The 15,918-nt window shown below is 43.7% G+C and overlaps 1 protein-coding gene across 5 annotated transcripts in view; it reads left to right on the top strand.

The window, feature by feature from the left end:
* Positions 1–15,918, top strand: part of LOC118083567 (cytosolic beta-glucosidase) — a 99,324-nt gene that overhangs the window by 59,701 nt on the left and 23,705 nt on the right. For all 5 annotated transcript variants that reach the window (XM_060278946.1, XM_060278945.1, XM_035112077.2 and 2 more), the window contains exon 5: positions 4,423–4,546. In XM_060278946.1, the coding sequence (XP_060134929.1) occupies positions 4,423–4,546 (124 nt within the window). The remainder of the gene's footprint in view (positions 1–4,422; positions 4,547–15,918) is intronic.

Here is a 15,918-nt window from a genome sequence, read left to right as displayed (position 1 = left end):
AGGGCCAGTTCCCCCAATGGCCAGGGATGATGTAGGTCAGGCATAGGCAACCTTCGGCCCTCCAGATGTTTTGGACTACAATTCCCATCATCCCTGACCACTGGTCCTGTTAGCTAGGGATCATGGGAGTTGTAGGCAAAAACATCTGGAGGGCCGAAGGTTGCCTATGCCTGATGTAGGTTTTATTCCATGGTGTCTGAAGAACGTCACATTGGCTATCACTGATCTTGCATTTATAAGCATCCTATACGGTGATACTCACTTCCAAACACAACTCTATATGAATGTGGGAAGACTTCTGAGTTTAAGCAGTCATAAGTTCTGAGGTCCACCAACCAGAGTGAGATGCAACAGCGACTCAGCATGGTGGAATAGGGTGCTTCTGAGCATATGCTTTCCCCAAGAATTTGTGATCAATACCAGAACCAAACTCATAAGCCCTTTTCCATGCAAAAGCCCACTCTTCCTTGTCCTCCAAGCAAGCTAATTTAGGGCAAAGAAAGAGAACTGGCAGTCAGAAACACTTAGCAACCTGGCTCAAATTGCTGTCAGGGTTTTTGCGAGTACTCTTGAGTAACGACCATCCACATGCTTGTCTTTCAGGAACTTTTATTGGTGCACATTATTTACAGTGAATTGAGCTGCTGGTTTCATGTCTCATCAGTCCGATTCAGAATCCAGCACTGCCCCTTTTCGCGACTTTGACCAACATAAGAGTCGCGGGACAGCTAACCTCCTCCCCTTTCTCCTCCTCCTTAATTCCGGTGTGGGGGGGAAAGGTCTCCGGCCCTTCTGAGTCTCCTCCTCTCTTTCGCCCTCCCTCTCTTCCTGCCTGAGGATCAGTAGCTCTTGGATGTTGCCAGAGCTCTGGCACTCCCTCTCCGTCTCCTGACTTTCCCCTTCTGACCCTTCGCTTTCATTACTGCTGGGAGATGGGCTGCTCCTGATGAGGGGGGGCTGTTCCCTATAAGCCCTCCCCCTTACAATTGCCAAACCCCAGCTTTAAAAGATCAACCTTTAAGGATCATGTGGACATTATCTGCATTATTATATGGCCCCCAAATCAACCTTTTAATCACGCCTCACAGATATTAATCTTGACAATATTCAGGTTCCGTCTGGCTGTTGCCTGCCTTCTCGCTTTAAGTTTTAATGGTGTGCAAAGCAGTTCATAATAAACTATTAAGATGATCAAAATAACATTTGGAAACAATCCATTACATACCACATCAATAAATTCAATTAAGTTGAAATCCGCAAGTCAATAGGATAAGTTCTATATCATAATGAAATAATTGGGACATAATGCAAAACAAGTACCGAGCTAAATCAAAACCAGGAGCTGAAACAGGAATGTTTAATAAAGGCAACCCCACTAAAAATTCTAGTCGCAGCAGCCTGCCTTAAATACAGTTCAGAGAAGATGGGATCAGACTTGCCCCCCCCCCCCCAATTCTAAACTGACTTCATATTCTGGAACCCTTTCTGTGTGCAGAATTTCATTTTGTCAGCAGAAGGCAATATTGGGCAGCGTTCTAGGACACCTCTTTCAATGACTATTTCCACAAGACAGTGTTCATCTCCTAAGACAGTGGAAGCAAAGTCACTTTATTCGAAATCCCTTATTCCCACACAGAGGCATCTAAATCTATGAGGTAGTTTTTTTGGTTTGCTTTCCACTTAGAGATAGCAGAAATCTATACCTTGACATCCTTGGGTTGCATACAAACGTTAAAAACTGCCTTTGGCGTGCCGTTTCCGCTGCCTCCCCCTCAAGAGAGGAGCGTATTTACCCCTGCTTTTGCAATGCATTTGACAACACACTCACCAGAACTTGCAACACTGATTCACTTACCTTGCCTTGCACTCATCCTTCAGGAATTCTGAGCTGATGCAGCAAAGGGGTTAAAAGAATGAGTTACAAATCCGGAGAAGTCTTCAGCTCAGCACTCATCTCTGGCATGAACTCACAGCACTTTATCTCAGTCTGAAAACAAGGGTACCTTTTTGTTGTTGTTGTTGTTTAGTTGTTTAGTCGTGTCCGACTCTTCGTGACCCCATGGACCAGAGCACGCCAGGCACTCCTGTCTTGCACTGCCTCCCGCAGTTTGGTCAAACTCATGTTAGTAGCTTCGAGAACACTGTCCCACCATCTCGTCCTCTGTCGTCCCCTTCTCCTAGTGCCCTCCATCTTTCCCAACATCAGGGTCTTTTCCAGGGAGTCTTCTCTTCTCATGAGGTGGCCAAAGTCTTGGAGCCTCAGCTTCAGGATCTGCCCTTCCAATGAGCACTCAGGGCTGATTTCCTTCAGAATGGATAGGTTTGATCTTCTTGCAGTCCATGGGACTCTCAAGAGTCTCCTCCAGCACCATAATTCAAAAGCATCAATTCTTCGTCGATCAGCCTTCTTTATGGTCCAGCTCTCACTTCCATACATCACTACTGGGAAAACCATAGCTTTAACTATACGGACCTTTGTCGGCAAGGTGATGTCTCTGCTTTTTAAGATGCTGTCTAGGTTTGTCATCGCTTTTCTCCCAAGAAGCAGGCATCTTTTAATTTTGTGGCTGCTGTCGCTGCTGTCACTGCCTCGTTGCAAGGATTCAAGCCAGAGAATGAGCACACTGTGAACACCTGAAAGCACTATACAATTTTGAAATGTATTTATTTATTATTAAGCACATTTTTTTTTACCTTTTTCCATTTAAATGTATATTCGCCATAAAACAACAGCAGCAGCAACAACAACAAACCCATGGTCAAGTTAAAAAATATTGGAAAAACCACTGTAGCAGCTGGGCTTGTGGTGCAGAGGGTTCCAGCTAGTTAGTGTTATAGCACAGGTAGCTTCTGCTGTGAAAGAATACAAACTTCTTTTTACGCTTGGTTTTGGATCTGAGATTGTACACTTGGGCAAACCACAGTGAACACTTCTACAGCACCCACACTTCTTCTGCTGCTGCTGCACACTCTCAGAAAGCATTTGATACTGTTGAGGTGCTCAGAATGCTTGTGGATCAGAGGTAGGCAATGCAAAGTGCACAACAAAAACTTTTAATATCTCATTCCTTAGAACAACTGGTCCATGATTACCGGTAATATGTTCTATTATTCCTGGTAAAGACCCCTTTGATCCCCCCTAAAAGAATAAAGACACAACAGTCTTATTAATAAGTAACAAAAAGTAAAATAAAAAAATTCCTTCAGTAGCACCTTAAAGACCACCTAAGTTTTTATTTTGGTATGAGCTTTCGTGTGCATGCACACTTCTTCAGATACAGTGAAATAGGAGTCCCCAGGCACTTATGTAGAGAAGGGTGGGGATGGGGTGGGGATGGGGAGGGGAGGGGGGATCACTCAGAAGGGTGGTGGAAATGGGTGATTGACTGACTGATAGCTGTTGATGACCGAAAAACCCCTTCTCTACATAAGTGCCTGGGGACTCCTATTTCACTGTATCTGAAGAAGTGTGCATGCACACGAAAGCTCATACCAAAATAAAAACTTAGTTGGTCTTTAAGGTGCTACTGAAGGATTTTTTTTATTTTACTTCGACCCAGACCAACACGGCTACCTACCTGTAACAAAAAGTAGTTTTACTCACAATCAGACAGAGCACAGTGTGATCCCTGAAGGCAGGCTTTAGGCTTAAAGTTGAAAACATATACTGTACAAACATGGGAGATAAGCTGGGGGACTGCTGGCTGGCAGGTGAATCAGGAAGTTCGCAGGACAAAAACAAGATCGAAGAGAGAGGGAGGTGGCTGCGTGATTTGGCCTTTTACCAGGTCTGGAAAGGTCATGCCCAGCTACTAGTCACATGCAAAAAGGAAGGTTGCCCTAGCCAGGTGTAACAGGAAGTTCAACCGGCTGGACCAACATCCCCTGCATGACCACTCTAGCAAAACAAGGAATGTTGTATTTGACTGCTCCCAGTGGATTACATCCCACATACAATTTATTCAAGTTCTGTTTATGTGCATCTGTACAATGCAACATGCAAGGAGGTGGACCGTCCTAGCTTTGAATTGCTGCATCACAGGAACAGCCATTTTTATTCAGTATGTGGATGGGTGTGCGGTGCCTTGTGATAATTTCTGCCAGTGGGATTTGCTATCGCTTGCCAGGACTGAGGGGTTAAAAAGCAGTGACAATAAAGCAGATGCTAATGCAGAAAAAGATATTTTAGTATTCTCATTAAAATAAGTAATTTCTCTGTCTTCATGGGTATTTGCACAGTTTTGCTTTTCCATTGTTAGTCATAAAAGGTCAGCTTGTGGAAAATTAAGTTAATAGGGTCAGTGCAATTTGATGAAAACTAGTTTGGGGTTGTAGCTTAAAGCAGATAGAGGGTAATGCACCTGATTTTATGGGCTTTTCTTAACATCTGTTCTGAATAAAACTTCTGCTCCCTTGTTCTAGGATACATATAATCACCCTATAATTTACATCACTGAGAACGGGTTTTCCCAAAGTGACCCTGCTGCTCTCGATGACACTCAGCGCTGGGAGTATTTTAGGCTGACTTTACTGGAGATTTTAAAAGGTACAATTTAAGGATGATGAAAGATCAATTGTGCAAACTTAATATAATTTTCCTGTGTGCCTATTTGCATTTAGCAATGACTAGTGATTCTGGAGGCTAATGTACGTCAGACAAAAGCATTGTGATTAGAGGAGAAAATGTTTAGCAGATAGGAAAGAAAGTAGCTTTAGTCCTTCTGTGCCATCTTAGAGTGGAATGAACTGAGAAAATTTAACGGAAATTACTTTTTCCCCCCAATCTGGTGTTCATAATGCTAAAATTGTAGGCTATGCTAATTGATATATGACCTGACAGAAGAAAATAGAGCTGAGAACGATTAATTTCAGAAATATTGCCATTTTAGGAAGATCGAGGAGTGAAAGCCAGGACAGGAAAAAGCCCTATTGGGTTGGGGCAGAATCTGAAAGAATTTGCAAGCTCGGGAGTAAAGCCAGAACAAAATTTGGAGTTCATTGGCTCTTTTAGATCCCAGCAATGCTTACCTAACACAATATAGTTTTACCGGTCAGACAAGTAAAATACAGGTTGGTTGATAATCGTGTTGCAAAATAATTGTGCTGCTTTTTCAAAAAGTCTGGACAGTGCTCGGTTTTGTCTATTTTGTTTTGTTCACCTGAAAATGGCTTGTTCTTTAAATGTAAACAAGATAGTTCAGGATGCATGTGTGCAAATATATATATATATATATCCCATTGACTGTACAGTGTCCAAATATCCACACCATGTCCAATCTACCCACTTTGGGGGGAAACTATGGATGATTTCATTTCAACTCCAGTTCTTGCAACACAATTTTATAAAGTGATCTGTGCTGGCCTGTCATGGATGAGCAGGAAAATGCACCCAATGTCTGTTATTCAAAGAACTGAAGTTTCTGCTGATTCTGCCCTACCTGAGTGCTGTGTCTCTTCCATTCCCAAAGAGGTCCAAAGAAGAAACACAAGAATTGGTGTGACATGGTGTTTGAACAAGGACTGGGGAATCCCCACTTCAACCATGAAATTAACTGGGTGGCCTTGGGCTAGTTACTATCTCTTCCCCCGTAACTGACCTCAAAGGCTTGGTGTGGGGATAAAATGGGGGTACCACATACAGTGCCCTGAGCTGGATAAAAAATGTAATTAATAAGAATGTCACCATGGATGGGTCAAAACCATACGCTAGTCTTGAGATTATCAAAGAAACAAATAATACTTGGTCATAGAATCATAGAATTGTAGAGTTAGAAGGGACCCCAAGGGTCATCCAGTCTAACCCCCTGCAAAGCAGGAATCTCAACTCAAGCATCTGAAGGCAGCCCTGTGGGAAATTTTTTATGACTGATGTTTTAATGTATTTTTAATCTTTGTTGGAAGCCGCCCAGAGTGGCTGGGGAAACCCAGCCAGATGGGCGGGGTATAAATAATAAATTCTTCTTCTTCTTCTTCTTCTTCTTCTTCTTCTTCTTCTTCTTCTTCTTCTTCTTCTTCTTCTTCTTCTTCTTCTTCTTCTTCTTCTTCTTCTTCTTCTTCTTCTTCTTCTTAACATCCAATAGCAGGCCCTTTAGACTTGGCTGGTCTCCCAGCTCATTGAAATATGAAATACTGTCCCTGGAACAAAAGCCTCTTATTTGGCTTTCGATGTGTAAAAGTTTCAACTGTAGGATTTTCTGTTACTGTCTAGAAGTTAAGATGCTCAGCAGTGGTTTCTGTGGGGATAATATCAAAATCAAGCTGCATAAAGACAGAGCCATTGATTTTCCTCCCCTCCAATGGTGAAGAATCAATTTAAGAGGGAAACAAATGACATTCCTCCTCCTTCATGACTCAAGTCCATAAGAGGTACATTCCAAGGTTTCAATATCTGTTTTTGTCAGTTTCCCCCCTAACAAAACTTTCCTTCCAGCCCAGGAATATGCCTCAGCTGGCACAGCAGTCCACGACTGCCGAGAAGCTTTCTAATGGGCAGCTCTAGGCTCTGAATGACAACTCACCCCTGGCAAGGTGCCATCATAGTTATTTGAAGACTTCAATGAAAATAGTAGAGGCAAATTCAGAGGAGCAGTCTGATCTGTGCTAGCAGATCTTGTAATCTATAGGAGCCCATCAGTTGATAGATTTAGTACTTTCAGGGCTAACATTGAAAAACTGCATTCCACACGTCTCAGTGAACTATTTCCCTTTAAAGGGGGAGGGATTATTTGACGGTGATTATGCACAACAATTATTTGACGGTGATTATGGTGCTGGAGGAGACTCTTGAGAGTCCCATGGACTGCAAGAAGATCAAACCTATCCATTCTTAAGGAAATCAGCCCTGAGTGCTCCCTGGAAGGACAGATCGTGAAGCTGAGGCTCCAATACTTTGGCCACCTCATGAGAAGAGAAGAATCATTGGAAAAGACCCTGATGTTGGGAAAGATTGAGGGCACTAGGAGAAGGGGACGACAGAGGACAAGATGGTTGGACAGTGTTCTCGAAGCTACGAACATGAGTTTGACCAAACTACGGGAGGCAGTGCAAGACAGGAGTGCCTGGCGTGCTATGGTCCATGGGGTCACGAAGAGTCGGACACGACTAAACGACTAAACAACAACAATGCACAACAATTAAGTTTATCCTCCATGTTCAGAGGCAGTGTATACCAAGGGCTTTTTTCCCCCCTGCCGGAACGTGCCAGAACTCAGATGGGCACTTGTTGCCATTATAAGAGAAGAAGGGAGGCGTTCGTGGCGAGTTCCGACACCTCTTTTTCTAGAAAAATAGCACCGTGTATACCTGGATGCTACAGTCATACCTCAGTTTAAGTACGCCTCGGTTTGAGTACTTTCAGTTTAAGTACTCCGCGGACCCGTCTGGAATGGATTAATCCACTTTCCATTACTTTCAATGGGAAAGTTCACTTCAGGTTAAGTACACTTCAGGTTAAGTACGGACTTCCAGAACCAATTACACTCATACTTCGGGTTAAGTACGCTTCAGGCTAAGTACTCCGCGGACCCATCTGGAACGGATTAATCCACTTTCCATTACTTTCAATGAGAAAGTTCGCTTCAGGTTAAGTACGCTTCAGGTTAAGTACGGACTTCCGGAACCAATTACACTCATACTTCGGGTTAAGTACGCTTCAGGTTGAGTACTCCACGGACCCGTCTGGAATGGATTAATCCACTTTCCACTACTTTCAATGGGAAAGTTCGCTTCAGGTTAAGTACAGACTTCCGGAACCAATTGTGTTTGTAAACCGAGGTACCACTGTACTTGCTATAGAAACAGGAGGGGAGGAAGAGATTTTTTTTTTCCCATATCCTACTTCTGGATTTTCCCAAAGCATCCAGCAGATACTGCCCCCCTCCCCAGAAGCAAGACTAGATGAGCCCTTGATCTGATCAAGGCAGGCTATTTTTCTTATGTACTTACCACTGAGCTATGGCACCTCTCTATGGCAAAGCCAGCCGTTCTCCCTGAGCAGGGCTTGTCTGGGCTATGAGTGAAATTTTAATTACTTTCTTCTGCGAGGATGGGGAGAATGGAAGTGCAAGTGAATAGCATACTTTTTGGGGGGAGAAATCTGTGTTCTGAATTGGTTGTTTGGGCTGATAAATTGCTAGCCTTCTCCTGCCATCATTCCTTTTCATTACAGCTTTGAGTTAAGGCAGTTTTGTCAGTTCCTGTAAGGGGACGCCTTGTCATTCCAATGGTCTCCAGATAATGAAAATGCAAGTGTACGGAAAGAATATTACAATGTCAAAATGAAGCACTGGCACTGCACTTCTGTGTGTTTGCCTTTACAATGTCAGGGTAAAATGGAAACAAAAATATTGATCAATAGAGCAGAGCATTAGAAGTGACTGGATAAAATGCACACAATGCATTATGTGTTATGAAGTCCTATTAATATTAAATGCAAATAACTTTGCAGGGTTACGGTGGAGGATTTGAGCTCGCAGACATGATACAGTTGTGAAGCCACAGCTATTGCACATATATATATTGTGTTGGCCAGGTATACAGGGCACAGGTAGCCAAGTGGTAGCCCGTGGGCCAAATTAATTTGATCTGATTCCTAGTGTTCTTTTTTTAAAATAAAAAAACCCCACTATTTTGAATTATGCTGGGTTTTTTTAAAAAAATATAAGCTCCCTTATAATAAAACCCTCCAATATATATTACAAGTTTTAAAAGATCCAGAACAAAAATGGCACTGTGGTTTAAACCAAAGAAGAAGAGGAAGAGGAAGAGGAAGAGGAAGAAGAAGAAGAGGAGGAGGAGGAAGAAGAGTTTGGATTTGATATCCTGCTTTATCACCACCCGAAGGAGTCTTAAAGCGGCTAACATTCTCCATTCCCTTCCTCCCCCACAACAAACACTCTGTGAGGTGAGTGAGGCTGAGAGACTTCAGAGAAGTGTGACTAGCCCAAGGTCACCCAGCAGCTGCATGTGGAGGAGCGGAGACGCGAACCCAGTTCACCAGATTACAAGTCTACCACTCTTAACCACTACACCACGCTGGCTCTCTGTGAAGCCACTGCTCGGCCTTGATGACCTAGATGTGTTTTCTCCATCAGTTACCAATATGCTGTAAAGATTGGTATTTTCTTCTTCTGCTGAGCGGTTAAAAAAAGAAAAAGAAAAACATTTTCACTATTGCATGCCCCCTCTCACTTTCTCTCCATTGCCACCATGTAACAAAACCTCCATCCTTTGCTGTATCAACTAACTTTTCAGTAGGTATGGATGCTGTGGAACAAAACAGACTAGAGTACTAGGTTTAAAGTTAAAAGCAAGACACCTATCAATTTATTGAAGCTTATTCTTAATATGCTGTAATGTTCATTTAAAGGATTTTACCTTTACTCAGTTACGGTGCAGGGTTCCCCAAACTTGGGCCTCCAGCTGTTTTTGAACTACAGTTCCCATCATCGCTGACCACTGGTCCTGCTAGCTAGGGATGTTGGGAGGTGTCGTCCGAAAACAGCTAGATACCCAAGTTTGGGAAACACTGCTTTAAACAGTACTGCATAAGCAATCGGCTTACAATCCCCTTTTAGACGGTGGCTGTATGAGGCTACAGTTTCAGTCCCCAACCATGTCCTAGCCCAGGCATCCGCAAACTGCGGCCCTCCAGATGTTTGGGTCTACAACTCCCATGATCCCTAGCTACGGTAACAGGACCAGCGGCGGTCAGGGAAAATGGGAATTGTAGTCCAAAACATCTGGAGGGCCGCAGTTTGGGGATGCCTGTCCTAGCCAGTTCCCCAATGACTTTCCTTCTCCAGTTAACACTCCTTATGTGCCAAGAACTGGCTTCTCAGGATCACACTCGCAGTCTTCAGCCTGGTCCAACAACAACTGTTGCCTCACATCCACAGTGATCGGCCACAGTTGGCAACAGCCCTTTCTTGAAGGCTGCCTCAGAGCCTTGCTCTCTTCTTAGCCAACCTCCTTCAGCATATTGCCCTAGGGATAGTGAGTTTATGGGGGTAGATCTTCAGCTTCCCTTTGGATGATAATCTCTGTTGCTGCTCGTGGCTCCTTTCAGGTTTCCCCAAATCTCTCTAGAGATTATTTCCAAGTCCTTAGCCATTCTGTTACACTACTCTCTCCGACCAGTAGTGACCCTGGGCTTTTATTCACACCAGGCAGGCCCCTCCACACAACCAACAACCATTTGGGTGAGATTCTGTGCTCTTACTGACCTATAATGCAGAGCCAATAAGATGAGGTACTAACTGACCAGTTAAAACTTTGTTATTCTTTTGATTCTGAATATAAAACCAGAAACCTTCCTGAACACAGCCTTCTCCTTGTTGACATGATTATTTATTTTGTTTACTGAATTCATACCCTGCCCTTCCAAGGAGCTCAAGGTGGCAAACAGATACACAATTTAAAAGGAAAAAAACAAAGCTAAAACATTCTCAAACAGATAAAACATTATAAAAGGAATTAGTTAAAAACATCCACCAGGGATGGGGTTGCCAGGAACAATAGTCTTCATCCACCAAACAGAAATGTTTCCAAATTCCTACTGACGTTTGGTAAAAGATGGAGATGAGTGCACCTCACTATGAGGTCATTTGACAACTGGGGAGCCACTACTGAAAAGGCCCTGTAACAAGTAAGCGCCAACTGGGCAGCCCCTTGTGGTAGCACCACCAAAAAGACCTCACCTGACAATCATAGAGTCCAAGGTGGTTGGTACTGGGGAAGATGCTCTTTTCGGTACTTGGGCTTTAAATGCTAGTACAGTGGTACCTCGGTTTAAGTACTTAATTGTTTCCGGGGAGCCATTCGCTCCCCACAAACTACTTAAACTGAGCGCCAATAGCGCGTGTGCATGAAGCGCCGATAGAGCGCTTCTGTGCATGCGCGCACCGCGCAGATTGCAGATTGCTTTGTTTTTGTGACTGTGTGGAACCCAGTTCAGCTACTGATTGATTGTGTGACTGCAGTACATTGTTTATTGCTTTCAGTTTATGGATCAATGCTTTCGTTGGATAGTAAAAATCGTTGGATAGTAAAAATCTCCAGCCATCTCACCCCTTGCTTTTTCATGCAAGACCATTTGCAGTCGTTTACAGTCGTCAACAGCTATCAGTCAGTCAATCACCCAGTTCCACCACCCTTCTGAGAGATACCCCCTCCCCACCCTTTCTCTACATATAAGCGTCTGGGGACTTCTATTTCAGTGTATCTGAAGAAGTGTGCATGCACATGAAAGCTCATACCAAAATAAAAAAAACTTAGTTGGTCTTTAAGGTACTGCTGGAAGTAAAAATTATGTTAAATTGCTGTTTTAGGGGTTGTTTTTAAAAGTCTGGAATGGATTAATCCATTTCGCATTACTTTGCATTGCTGGGAAAGTGTGCCTTGGTTTTGGAACACTTTGGTTTTGGAACGGACTTCTGGAATGGATTAAGTTTGAGAACCAAGGTACCACTGTACTAACATGCTAGACTACAGTTACAGGCTAAAAGACACTTATTTGCCTGCCAGTCAATTCAATTTCTGCAGGAGCACCAGTCAGTTTAGTTCACAATCAACACTTCCCCACACCCTGGCTTTACAGTTAGTAAGCCATGTGGGCAGAAGAGTGTAGACAGAAGACAGAAGTGTTTATGTGTGCTGGTGTTCGTTTATATGCCTTGCTTTCCAGTGTTGGTAGTCTTGGTTTATCACTAACACCATTAATACAATGCAATATTCTGGCTAGGTAAAGGGACCCCTGACCATTAGGTCCAGTCGTGTCCGACTCTGGGGTTGCGCGCTCATCTCGCATTATTGGCCGAGGGAGCCGGCGTATAGCTTCCAGGTCATGTGGCCAGCATGACCAAGCCGCTTCTGGCAAACCAGAGCAGCACATGGAAACACCGTTTACCTTCCTGCTGTAGCGGTTCCTATTTATCTACTTGCATTTTGACGTGCTTTCAAACTGCTAGGTTGGCAGGAGCTGGGACCAAGCAACGGGAGCTCACCCCATCACGGGGATTCGAACCGCCGACCTTCTGATCGGCAAGCCCTAGGCTCTGTGGTTTAACCACAGCGCCACCTGGGTCCCTACTAAACCATAAAGTGATTAATAATAATAATGTGGCCTTTGATTGAATTTTTAGTAGAACAGAGCAGTACAAAGAAAATGAACAACTCCTTGCTCATTTTCAAAGTCTTCACCTACTGACCTATTTGAAGCCTTAAAAAATAAAAGTCTTTAGAGAGCGGGAGAGCTGGCAGGGCAGACATTTGTCCCCCTACAACAAAATGTGAAGAAACTTTTGTGATGTGTCCCTGGGCCTAAAATAGTACAGAGTTTTGGTTGGTGAAGGTTCTGGGAGAGAACTATGTATTCTGAACAGCAGGCATGTTTGTCTTCTGATTAGAGTCGGTACTTGTAACCAAAGAAATCCCAGAGTTTCCAGTGAGTTCTCCAAAGGACTTCTCTTTTAGAGAGAAATTAAAAAGGCCTGTGGAGTTTCAACCCAAAGGGTAATTTAATTTTTCGTATCTGTACATGAAAAGAGACTTTAATGCTTCATATAATTTCTCAGCAACAATGTTACAATTAAATATGGTTCCTTCTGATTATCCCCTGCTGGGAGAAACTTTTTTTGTCATTGCACTATTTTATATTGTAAAAGTGAGGAGTTTAAAGATCATTTTTATGGTGATTTTATGGTCGACTCCCAATTTATGCATCCCTGGTTGTTAGCTTGTATATGCAAAATATAAAATTAGCTGTGAGCATCAAAGGGCTAATGACAGCCTTCACATTTTTGCTTTGTTTTTTTATTTTGAGTGGGAAATACATTATGAGTGAGAAATTTAAAACTGGAGCTGAAATATTGGAGAAGTCGTGTTGAAGGCAAGCTTCTGAGACCGTCATAAACAATATATCCTTTCACCCCTAACAGTAGTGTTCAGAGTTTGAGATAACTTTTTTCTTCTCCAGCTGACACTCAATGTTCCATGGCTGTTAGAGGTCACTAAGCATGCTGAGTCCTCGGGCTCTTTGGGATTTATTTTTCCTCCTTTTCCTTTTCTGTTGTCCACTAGTATTTTACTTTCCATTCTTGAGTTGGGAATAGAGTACAGTAGTACCTCTACTTACGAATTTAATGCGTTCCAAACGCACATTCGTAAGTCGGAAAAAAAAGTAGGTCGAATCCCATAGGAATGCATTGGGAGAAAAAATTCGTAAGTCGAAGCAACCCTATCTAAAAATTCGTAAGTAGAGAAAATCCTATCTAAACCGCATCCAAGATGGCGGACAGAGCTCCATTCGTAAGTAGAAACATTCGTAAGTAGAGTTATTCGTAAGTAGAGGTACCACTGTAGTAGCTTTGGAAGACGATAATTAGGCATCCGAACAACATGATCAGTAGAATAAAGTTGATGTTGAAGAATCATCGCTTTGTTACTGGTGATCTTTGCTTCTTCCAGTACACTGCCATTAGTTTGCCTGTCTTCCCAAGCGATGTGTAAAATTTTTGAGAGACACCGTTGATGGAATCTTTCGAAGAGTTGGAAATGGCGTTTATAAGTAGTCCATTGTTTCACAAGCGTACAATATGGTTGGTAGTATAATGGCTTTGTAAACAAGGATTTTGGTTTCCCTGCAAATGGCCCAATCCTCAAATACCCTGCGCTTCAATTGAGAACAAGCTGCACTGGCAGCGCTCAGGCGATGCTGGATTTCAGCATCAATGTCGACTCTTGTGGAAAGATAACTCCCCAGGTAGGAAAAATGATCAACATTTTCCAACGTTACACCATTGAGTTGGATTTGTGGCACTGCAGAGGGATTGTTTTGTGCTTGTTGGTTCAACCCTTTTTGGATATTGACCGATAGGCCAAGTTTTCTGTAAGCTTCTGCGAAGATATTTAGGATCCTCTGAGTGTGCACACACCACGTTGTCATCAGCTTACTGAAGCTCTATGACAGAAGTTACAGTAACCTTACTCTTTGCTTTCAGCCTACTCAGATTAAAGAGCTTCCCATCTTTTTTATATATGAGTGCTACCCTGGTGAGAAGTTTCCTTTTGACAATGTGTAGGATCAGGGTGATGAAGATAATAAATAGAATTGGGGAGATAACACATCCCTCTTTAATGTCTAATCCCGCTGTGAATGGTTCACTTTGAGAGGCATTGTTGTCCGTGATTGTTGCCGTCATGTTATCGTGGAGGAGCTGAAGGATGGTCACATATTTATCTGGGCAGCTGATTTACATAAGGGCATTATGATTGACAGTGTCGAAGGCCTTAAAGGTAAAGGTAAAGGGACCCTTCACCATTAGGTCCATTCATGACCGAGTCTGGGGTTGTGATGCTCATCTCGCATTATTGGCCAAGGGAGCCGGCGTACAGCTTCCAGGTCATGTGGCCAGCATGACCAAGCCACTTCTGGCGAACCAGAGCAGCACACGGAAACACCATTTACCTTCCCGCTGTAGCAGTACCTATTTATTTACTTGCACTTTGACCTGCTTTTGAACTGCTAGGTTGGCAAGAGCTGGGACCGAGCAACGGGAGCTCAGCCCGTCGCAGGGATTCAAACCGCCGACCTTCTGATCGGCAAGCCCTAGGCTCTGTGGTTTAACCCACAGCGCCACCCGTGTCCCTGTCGAAGGCCTTAGTTAGGTCAATAAACACCATATAAAGGGGTTGATTTTGCTCTCTGCATTTTTCTTGAAGCTGTTGAGCAGTGAAAATCATATCCATTGTCCCCCCTAGAAGGTCGAAAACCATTTTGGGATTCAGGAAGGGTGTCCTCAGATATAGTTAGGAGACGGTTTGCTAAGATTCATGCAAGAATTTTGCCGACCACACCAAATAAAGAGAGATCTCGACAATTTCCGCAATACAGTCTATCACCTTTTTAAAATAGATTGATGATTTTGGCATCCCTGAGGTCTGCTAGGATCTCTTCTCTCTCTCAGGTTTTCCCAGGCCCACTCTAAGCAGCATTTTTATCTGGGAGACACCCAGTAGTGACACGAGTAGCTTAACTGAGTGCCATAGATCAGGGGTGGCCAACTCCCAAGAGTCTGCGATCTACTCACAGAGTTAAAAACTGGCAATGATCTACTCCCTTTTTTGGGGTTCAGGTCAAAGTTGTTGGTAGATCACGAGCTACCTGATCCATAGCTGCCAAGTTTTCCCTTTTCTCGTGAGGAAGCATAAGGGAAAATCCCTTTAAAAAAGGGAGAACTTGGCAGCTATGACCTGATCTATCTACTGGTAGATCACGAGCTACCTGTTGGACATGCCTGCCATAGATCAAACTGATTCACTGACAATTGTTTTAAAATAGCTAATTTTATTTTGAGGTTCATTCTAGGAGTTAGCATATAGAAGAGGTTGCCAAGTTGGGGGGGGGTATTGAGAGTATATTTGCAAACGCCAGTTCCTTCAGCCTGAAAAGCGAGATGAGCGCTGAGATGAGTGAGATGAGCGCTGCAACCCCATAGTCACCTTTGACTGGACGATCCAGGGGTCCTTTACCTTTAGCTTACCTGGGAAGCCTTGCAAAATTCAGCAAGGCTGTGTGGGATCCCGGCCGCGGGATCACATTCATCCAGTGCTTTACCAGCTGCACTGGCTCCCGGTGGAGTACAGGATCAGGTTTAAGGTGCTGGTTTTGACCTTTAAAGCCCTATGCGACTTGGGACCCTCGTACCTACAGGACCGCCTCTCCTGGTATGCCCCGCGGAGGACCTTAAGGTCCACAAACAACAATATTCTGGAGATCCCGAGCCATAAGGTGGCTAGATTGGCCTCAACTAGGGCCCAGGGCCTTTTCAGTACTGGCCCCAACTTGGTGGAACGCTCTTTCCCAGGAGACCAGGGCCCTGCGGGATTTGTCATCTTTCCGCAGGGCCTGCAAGGCAGAAC

This window comes from Zootoca vivipara, chromosome 9 (assembly GCF_963506605.1).
Source record: "Zootoca vivipara chromosome 9, rZooViv1.1, whole genome shotgun sequence".
Taxonomy (NCBI): Eukaryota; Metazoa; Chordata; class Lepidosauria; order Squamata; family Lacertidae; genus Zootoca; species Zootoca vivipara.
This window is presented reverse-complemented; position numbering and strand designations above follow the sequence as displayed.